The sequence below is a fragment of the Calidris pugnax genome, unplaced genomic scaffold, assembly GCF_001431845.1.
Source record: "Calidris pugnax isolate Ruff unplaced genomic scaffold, ASM143184v1 scaffold335, whole genome shotgun sequence".
In the NCBI taxonomy this organism is placed as follows: Eukaryota; Metazoa; Chordata; class Aves; order Charadriiformes; family Scolopacidae; genus Calidris; species Calidris pugnax.
The window spans coordinates 1,148,805-1,158,572 of NW_015091148.1; the positions used below are offsets into that span (position 1 = coordinate 1,148,805).

Consider the following 9,768-nt stretch of genomic DNA (forward strand, 5'->3'; position numbering starts at 1 on the left):
CAGGGAAATGGGGAGGAGGCAGGACAGGGATGTCTCCCCAGGATCATCGGGGCACTCGGTGCCAAGCACCAGGTCCAGGCAGGGCCCAGTGGTGCTAACCCCCTCCCTGGGTGGGTTTTCCACAATTTTGCTCATCCTGGAAACCCAGCGTTTCCTCCCTGGCACGTGTTTTCCTGCACCAGCGCTGGCTGAGGCTTCCCAAGGAGAGAGTGTGTGTGTGTGAGTGAGTGTGTGTGCGTGTGCCAGGAGGTGTGAGAGGCTCTGGGAGGAGGTTTCCTGAGGACAGCCTGGCTCCGGGATGGATGTGATCCCAGCAGGATGCGAGCCAGAGGGGTGTGCACAGCACGGGGGGCAGGAGGGGGTGGCCGTGGGGAGCCCCTGGGTGCAGGTGTGACCCCCAGCAGGGGGGTAACGATGCTGCCCCACTTTGGGGGGTGGCTCTGGGGTTTCTGTGCTGCGTGGGAGCTGGGTTCACTCCCCTCGGTTGGGTGCCAGGGTGGGATGAGGGCATTGGGTGCCCTTGGTTGAAGTATAAAGGAATCCAGATGGGAGGATTTGGGGCACGTGCGTGGGGGCAGAGCGCTGTTACAGATACATTTACGTTCTCTTTTACAAATGCAAAGAGCAGGCAAAAGCCACTTTCAATAATTTATTTTAAAATCAATGCTAATGAGGTTCTGTCTCGTCAGTGGCCGAGTTTTACAATAAAGTCTGATTTATTTAGAAAAGATCTTTGGTGCTGCTTCCCGTCTAATGGGGGAGCAGCCGCAGTGACCCCCCGACTCGGGATGCAATTTGTAATTGGCAGCGGAGCCCTGACCTGGTTTGCATCGATCAGCCATGGGTGGGAGAGGGTTGGGACTGGGGGCTGTGTCCTCGGAAGGTGCCGGGCAGCACTCACTGCCTTCCCATCGCTGCCCTGGGATGGGCAGAAGGCCCAGGTTTGGTTTCTTTTGGCTCAAAGCCATGTCCCCCAAGACCCAGTGTGTCGTCCCCCCCCGACCGGGACACCCCTTCTGCACCAAAGCTACCCCGTGCACCCCACCAGCCCTTTGCCAGCAGCAGTGTGAGAGGTGCAGATGAGCAGTTTGCTTTCTGAAATGGTTACGGATTGGGTTTTGTTTGGATTATTTTATTAGGTTGATTTGAGTCTTCATGGTTGGGGAAAAAAGCCCGGGCTGAGATGGCAGCTGATGTGGGTGCTGTGCCCCCAACTCACCCCAGCACCACAAGTGGCTCAGGCTGGATGGGTTGTACCTGCCTGGGTGTTAAATCATCTTATTTAAACTTATTTGCGTGTAGATCCTTGCTCCCTTCAATCTCTAGATGTTTTTGCAGGGCTTCCCCACGACTTCCAGTCCTTAACCTTTTCCATGGTATCATTTCTTACTATTTTCTTCCATCCTCCTTCCCCCCCCAGCCCGGGGTAGCCGTGCCAGCCCACCTGCCCTCCGCTGCCTGGCGTCCTCTTTCTCCTCCTTAATTTCTGCTCCTGCCCCCATCCTTCCTCCCGTTTCATTTCTGGTGTTTCTCCTCAGCATCTCGTTTCCTCCGGGCTGTGGGTCCCGCACGGGAAGCGTCTCTTCCTATAGGGCACCCGGCAAAGTGCTGCCTGAATTTATGAGGCTATAATAAGTGATTTGTTTTTACCAGTGTTAACAACAATTCATATTTTTATGCAACACGTTTTAAAATATTATCTGTGACTTCCTCCCTTCCACTCTTCACAATTAAGCCGGGAATTTATTATTCTGACAGTCGGATGCTCTCGCAGCCCTCTGCCTGCCTGGGGGTTTGGTGCAGCAGTAACGCTCAGCCCTTCCCCTGACTCCTCTGCTCTGTTTCCCCCCCCAGATGAGGAGCTGGAGCCCCCCATCCCAGAGGACAGCGAGGACACCGGGAGCAGACAGAGAAGCGGTAAGAGCCCACTTCGCTTTGGCCAACCCAAAGCACCTCCAGGTCATGGTTGGAGAGTCTGAGTCCGGCTGCCTTTGAGCATCCTGGGGTGCTGTTGGTGATGGAGGGGTGGTGGAGGATGGAAGAGGTCCCGAGAGCATCCTGATGGGTGTTAGAGGAGGCTGCAGCTGGTGGAATTCAGATAACTTGGGTTTGGGGACCTCTCCCCATCTTCTCCACACTACACATATGGGAGATGCATCTCCTTTTTGGAAAGGCACCCCATGGGGGGGTGGCCTTAGTGAGGTCTCCGTGGAGGAGCCCCAGCATCCCCCCCCTCTCCTGCCTGGTGAGATCTGTGTGCTGAAGGATGTCCCATGGAGGCACTCCTGTCCCTGTCCCTCATCCCATCCTGGATCGTGGAGAGGGAGCCAGCCCTCCCTCTGTATCCCAAGGGGCCGGGGAGAGGAGCTGGGGCAGAAATAACCTGGAGAGAGGGCAGGAAGCGAGTCATGGCCCAGAGGAAGGCACCGCAGGGAGGGATCTCGGGGCGGGAAGCCGGAAGGACACGCACCACCACCCCAGGAACCAGCGCCGCCCGCCCGGAGCCAGCAGCCCCAGAGCCTGCCACGGTGGCCAGGGCCCCCACCCCTGCTTTTTCCTTAAGGACCTGCACCGTGGGACGGGAGCGGAAGATCTGTTTCCTCCCCGGTCCCACCTGCTTGGTTTTCCATGGCTGCTTCCTCCCCGGAGCAGGAAAGCGGCGCTTGTGTCCAAGCAGCCGGGGCTGGACCGGCCGGGGGCTTCCTGCCACCCCGCTCCTCCTCACCGCACGGAAAAACACCTCCTCCTGGCAAAGGCTGGCTCGGGAGAGCTTCCCACACTTCCCACACCATCCACCCGCTCCAGAGCTCAGAGGGGATGGTCCCACCCCAGGGATGGGGCTGGAGAACAACAGCGAGGGTCCTGCTTGATGCGTGATGGAGAACAGAGGGGTTGGGTGCTGGATGCTGTGGGTGGTGGGTGTCTAAATCAGCTTGTCCTCTCCTGAAGGTGTGAGCACCCCAAGCATTGCTCAGCCATTTCATCCCTCCCAGTGGTCCGAGAGCCCCCATGCTCAACTTTCCCAAGTAACAAGTGATGGGTCAAGAGGGAACAGCCTCAAGTTGCACCAGGGGAGGGTTAGATTGGACATTAGGAAAAATTTCTTCACCAAAACAGTTATCAAGCATTGGAAGAGGCTGCCCAGGGAAGCGGTGGAGTCACCATCCCTGGAGGTATTTAAAAGACATGTAGATGTGGTGCTGAGCGACATGGGTTAGTGGTGGACTTGGCAGTGGTACAACATGGGTTAGTGGTGGACTTGGCAGTGGTAGGTTTATGGTTGGACTTGATTTTAGAGGTCTTTTCCAACTTAAATGATTCTATGATTGTGATTCCTGGCATTTCTGGGAAGCCTGATCCAACAGTTCCCTCTGTGCCCCCTCAGATGTTCCCTGGCCAGTTGTCCCCGGCCCAGGAGGGCACTCAGACCTGTTTCTACTGAGATCTTGGTAGTGCAGACAGGGCTGAGTCCCAGCTGTTTGCAGAGACGGGAGCACCTCGGGGTTTCTCTGCTCCTCGTGGTTTTGAGGAGCTTGTTTCCCACCCCCTGGCACGATGACTTATTTGGCCACCGGAGCATGTGGCAGCTGCGGCCAGTACCAACACCCTGAGCTTGGAAAAAATGACGTTTCTGATCTTTATAAACCCTCCCGTGGTCCCGGAGCGGGGCTGGACACTTATCTGTGGAGACGCCTGGGCGCAGGGTAAGGAGAGCAGAAGGTGATGGGGACATGGATGCAGACACACACGTCTGTCTTTGCCTTTCACAGCTGCCCCAGCATCAAACTGTCTCCAAAGTTCGGGGGTGGCAGAAGAGCAGCTCCCCCGTGGGTTTTCCAGCCCCCGGTGGGGTCAGGGGGGAGCGGAGACCGACTCCGTGGCAGCTGGTGCCAGAGGTGACGACGGACCCGCGCCCCAAGGCCACCCCAAGGATTTTGGCTCTCGCCTGTCACAGCCCTGCCAGCCATTTAAACACCCTGCTCGTACTCATTAGCGTCTGCCCGCCGGTTGTAATTGTTGTTAATCGTTATAACTGGTTTAGTTATTAGCATTGTCATCATTGCTTTAAGTCCTGCGTCTGGGGTTTGGTGGTTTTTTTTTTTGGTTTGGGTTTTATTTTTTTTTTACACTAAATAATATATGAGGCTCTTCCCTCTGGAAAGCTGGGCTGCATTTCAAGAGGGAAAGGTTACGGCAGCGCCGGGAAGCCCGGCCCTCGTGCCTTTTGCCTGGGTAATCTCTGTCCAACTGGACCAAGGGCGAGAAAGAGATGACAGGAGTCCTTGAGCAGAGGGTTGGGCTGCAGGGAGGGAGGGAAGGGGCTATTTCTTAATTATATCACGCGGCCCAAGTGCCAGATGAGCATTTGGCTAATGGAAAACTATCGTTTCTAATTTCCAAGAGCCACAAGGATGCCATGATGCCGGAGCAGCCCAGCAAATCCAGCTGAGAGCTGCAGCCTGCTCCTGCCAAGACACCCATTTGCTCCGCTCAAGGCTGTCCAATCCCCTGCCTTCTGTGCTGGGGGGGGGGATTTTGGGGCTGCAGCAGCCTGAGCTTACCCCTTGCATACGAACGGAGCGAAATTCCTCGACTTAGGAAATAAAACCAGTCTCGCAGCTCTGCCTCCTTGTCACAGCCCCCCCGTGCTTGGCGTGGCAGGAGGTGTCACCCAACGTCGGCGCAGCCCCCAGGACCCCCCGAGCCCCAGACAGTTGTCATTAGGCTTCAGCATCAACAGGCTTCTTGAGCAAGGAGCCCGGAGCCAAGGGGTTGGGGCGGATGGTGCCTCTCCCCCCCTCTCTCTGCGAGGGCTGCAGAAGAAAATGATGCAGTTGTCACGTTTGGCTGGTTTTTCTTAACGACCCCAAGGCCCCTAAAGACGGGAGGGGGCTCTTGTCCCACTTACATCAGCGTAAATCAGTCCCCTGAAATCACAGCTCTGGCCTGGACGTGGATTTAAAAGTCTAGACGGGGCATTGGGGTTTATTTCAAAGCTTTTTTTTTGGTAAAAGTGAGCAGAATTCATGCAGGGGGACACAGGAGTCCTGGGATGGTTTGTCCTGATCCGACCCATGTCCCAGCAGGTCGGGGGGATCACGGAGGTTCACTGTCCCACGTGGAGGCTGTGGAGTGAAGCTCTCCCTGGCCTGGCCTTATCTCTAAGTGCGAAAATACAAAGCAGGATCCCTTGTCTGCAAACAGGCTTAATTCTCACAGGATGTTCTCAGTATCTGGCACAAACATCTTTGTTGCTTTTGAAGCTGTGGCTGGGAGCGAAGCGCAGAGCTTTCATCGGGACGCACCTTCCTCAGCTGATGCAATTAATTCTGACCTTCTGAAGGCAGGGTTGGAGGGAGGGGTGAGACCTTCCATCCCAGCAGCTGACATTGCTGGAAAAAAAAAAAAAAACCACACAAGCTTTTGGGAACACAAACTTTCCTGTGGGCTGGGAAATTTTCTTCCTTTGGACTCGCAGAGTATCAAGTGCTCAGGCAAGTGGCTTCTGCGAAGTCTCTGTTCCACCAACAGCTTCTCCTTTCTCCGCTCCTTGGCGGGTGGCCAGATGCCTCCGAGGTCCACTTGTTCCTTTGAGAAGCAGGATGTGGGGATAGGGAGGCATCTCCAAGCATTTTTGGGGACAAGGCTGAGTCCAGGTTCCCAGCAGCACCCTCCCTATGGGCGAGCAGGCGCCCGGGTGCCCGCCCTGGGGGAGCTCTGGGGGGAAAACGGGCACTTTCGGTTCTGGAAACATCTTGTAGGAAGATGTATTTTCTATCCAAGCCTTCCCCCCCCAGTGCTTTGGGGACACAGAGCAGAACTCTGCAGAGGAGCAGAGGCTGATGGAGGGGGTCACTGCTGTTAAATCTCAGCCAGTTAATAATGGTGCTCCATAGAATCACTGACACTTTTGATGCCCCCGGAGCTGCTCTTCCCCAGCCTTGTCTCACAGGGGACACCAGCGGGTCGGTACCGAGCACCGTTCCCGGTACCGGGTTATTCTCCACACTGTGATGTTGTCCTCCCACCCTCCCGTAACAACCTTTTATCTTAATTGCACAATTTGCTGGCTCCCACCAAAGCTGCCAACTTGCCTCGTCCTCCTGCTCGGCGCCCGCACGCCCTGATATTTCCTCTGCCTCCAGTTCATAACCTCTGGTTCCTGCACTTAGCACAGGCTTAAATAACTCAGCAGCTCCTACTCCTTCTATTCCCTTCACAATCTTTTTCCTCGCCACTGTGTGCTCCCCCTTTAATACTTTCCAAAGGATGCAGAGGATGCAGACCTACTTTTTTTTTCTTTTTTTTTTTCCCTCCCAGCCTTTCTATTTAAGTTCCCCAAGTCCCTGAGTCATTCCAGTCGCTCCCTGCTGTGCCATTAACCATCTCTGTAATGTCCTTTTTCATATTTAGGTGATCAAATCTGGGCACAGCACTCCAGATGCACCCTTATCGCTCGGTCCCTTATACCATATTAGAAACATTTCCTCCAACATGTGCTCGCTATTTTCTATTTATGCTTTTCTGGGCCGGGCTCAGCGCGTGGCCGAGCAGCACACGGCGCTGGCGCGGCCCCGGTGCTCGAATCCCACACCTCCCCCTTGCAGAATGTGGTTTTACTGGGTTTAATTATCCATGGGGGTCACATCACGGAGACGGCCGTGTCCTGACATCTGGATTCACCCCCGCCTTGGTGCTGTGCCATCGGAGCAGTCTCCTGCCTGAAGCCTTTGGTCCAGGAGCATGTTTTTAACCGTTTTTTGTGCTTGAAAACTGGGAACCTGGAGGGGTTTTGGGGCGGTTTCTTTGATGCTGTGAAGGATCTGTTGGATGTCCTGGGACAAGTGGCTTCCCCAGTCTGCAAACTGGGCAGAGCAGCATCTCCTGTGGTCGTGGGGCTCTGAAAAACCTTGGCATCAACTGGGCTGGTCCCATCACACAGTGGGATGTTTTTCCACCACTGCAGCAGGGATCCACCTTTCGTGGTGGCTCTGGTGTCTGGGCCAGTTTCTGGGGCAGGAAATGCTGTTCTGGGCTGGCCAAGATGGAAATGTTTCATTCTGGAAACGTTGCTGCGATGTTTTCCAGAAAACCCACGCACACATTTAGCCCAGGGCAGTGCCCAGCCCTGGCACGGTTTGCCAACAGTCCCATCAGCCCAAACCCAGGGCTTTCAGCAAAGAGACCATTTTGTGTCTCAAAAAAAAAAGGAAAAAAAAAGAGTTTGCTGGTTTATGCTCCCTTCCTTTTCCATGGCAGACGCTGGTCACAGGCATCAAGCAAAGGCTCTGCCTTCCCAAAATCACAGCTCCATGGGAAGATGGAGACCTGAGCTATGGGGTTGTATCGTGACCTAGAAGGTTTGGGACCTTCTCTGACCACCGTGATGGGGTCACTGCCCAGCAGAGCTGGCACCGGTGCCACGTGTCCCCTCTTGACTGGGTTATGGATGTCCACCTTGGGGCCAGTTTGGTTTGAGCCTGAGGAGGAGATGAGGGACTTGGGAGAGAGGGAAAAGCATCTTTGGTTCCCTTTGTGGTTTGTAGGAAACAGCTTTAATTCAGGGTCTTCCAAAACTGAAACCTTTACCTTTTAGTGATGTTTTTTTTATCAGAGTTAGCTTGATGGTTGGACTAGATGATCTTAAAGGTCCCTTCCGACCCAGACAACTCTGATTCTATGATTCTATCAATGTGTTTATGTGTGTTTATTGATAAATATTGCATTTATTTATTGACCAGCCCCTTTTTCTTGCAGTAACTCTTTGGCCTCTGCCTTTTGATTGAAACGCAAAACCTAAGAACACCAACAATTCCTTCCTTTCCCCAACAAATCCCACCCCACAACCCCAATATTTCCCCATATAATTCCCCATCACCTTTTTTTTTTTTTTAATTGTCCCCAGGAGGTCGCCGGGGCGATTATGCCAATTACTACCAAGGGATGTGGGACTGCAGCAGCGAGCACCCCGACGAGCTCTCCTTCCACCGCGGGGACCTCATCTACATCCTGAGCAAGGTAAGAGCATCGCTGGTGGCCCCCCCAGTCTTCGTCATCACGGGGGTGGGCCTCCATTTCAAGGTCAAAAGTGGATGAAATTGGTTAAAATCGAGGTCCAAAGAGGAGTTAAATGAGCAATTTACTGGAGGGGGGAGCGGGATGCCCCCTCCCTGACTGCCCCACCTTCACACGTGGCATTTTAAATGCCCCAAAGCAAGATTCTTTTATTTTTTATATATATTTTTTTCCACGGTAATGGAGTCTGTACGTGCTGTTGCTCGGGTATTACAGGGGTAATTGAGTTGCTCAGCCGGGTGTGACCAGGGCTCCCTTCGGCAAAGCAGCAACGCAGGTGAATAAATTAAATTCTTGGCATGAAACGGGTCCGCGGGGGCGAAAGCAGAGCCACCGGTGCCCGTGACCCTCTCCTACCCTCCTTGTCCCCCCAGGGCTCTGTCCTGGCTCCCAGCTGGTCCCTGCCGGACCGTGGTGGCCAGCAATGGGCTGGGGAGGTTGAGTTTTATGGGTGATGTTTTGCAATGGACTTTGCACCCCGATCCGGCGATGAATTTGGGGGGGCTGTGCTTTGTTGGTGGAGTTTTTCAAGACCCTCTGTACCCCAATCTGTCACAGGAACAGCGATGAACTTGGAGGGGTTGAGTTTTATTGATGGTGTTTTTCAACATCCTTTGCCCTTCAATCTGTTGTGGGAACAGCGATGAACTTGGGGGATTGCACTTTATTGGTGGAGTTTTCCAGCATCCTTTACACCCCGATCTGGCGTGGGAACAGTGACAAATTTGGGGGGCTGCACTTTGTTTTTGCGATGTGCTTTTGCACCCCAAGGATGGGGATGAACCTGGGGGGGTTTGGATGGTGTTTCACAATGTGCTTTGTGCCCCAGTCTGGAATGGGAAAAAAAGTGATGAATTCAGTGGTTGTGCCCTGTCTGCCCTCGGTGGGCACCCAACTGGGGAAGGTCAAGTGGATCCCATGTGGGGACATGGGGGTGGCATGTGTAGTGGTGGCTCAACTGTGGTGGGTCCGGACCTTTGGAGGCGAAGAACATCTCAAAGTCTCCAGCTTGTTAAGACCAAGGGTATGTTTTATAGCTGAGAAAGAGAGTCAGATGGAGTTGGGTGTCCTGGTGGCAGCCTCAGGCTGGACACGGGCGATCGGATGCCGCAGTGATGGGCAGGAGAGCCACGGTGGCAGGGACTTTTTTAGTTGGTGAATCTGGAGCCAGCTCCTGCGTGTCTTTGGAGGCAGCAGCAGGGAGCAGCTCTGGGGCTGGGCTGAGAATTCCCCATCTGTGGATCTCGAAGCACTTTGTGGTGGCATTTAGTGACCCTGGGCCGGGGCTGACGTGGGCACTGAACCCACAGCCCTGGCTCATCACCTGGTTTATCCGGGGGGGGGGGAGGGATGCCAGGAGCAACCCATGGCCATCCCTGGGGGCAACGGTCCCATCGGTCCACCCCCCCGACGGCCGAGCGGGTCGGGTGTCCCCCCCCCCTCCTCCAACGCCAGCTCGGGGACACAGCTTGGAGTCACGGCAGGGTTTTCGCTCTCTTCAGTGGCTCCAGATTGCGACTCTTGTGCTGGCTCCCTCACACGTAACCGATGGGTCCTGAGAGCTTTTCCCCCGTAAATTACTTTGCGCGACGGATGCTCGCGGCCGCCGCACAACGGAGGCAACGCCGGGGCCGGGGATGAGGAGGAGGAGGGGGGGAAAGAAAGGAGGGAGGAGGCGAAGGGAAGGAGAAG

General features: G+C 54.8%; 1 protein-coding gene across 1 annotated transcript in view; it reads left to right on the top strand.

Annotated features, from left to right (window-relative positions):
• The window catches only part of LOC106897965 (src kinase-associated phosphoprotein 1-like), a 154,442-nt gene that overhangs the window by 127,861 nt on the left and 16,813 nt on the right, over nucleotides 1-9,768 (top strand). Inside the window, exons 7-8 of the mRNA XM_014958977.1 lie at nucleotides 1,855-1,917; nucleotides 7,907-8,019. Of these exons, the coding sequence (XP_014814463.1) occupies nucleotides 1,855-1,917; nucleotides 7,907-8,019 (176 nt within the window). The remainder of the gene's footprint in view (nucleotides 1-1,854; nucleotides 1,918-7,906; nucleotides 8,020-9,768) is intronic.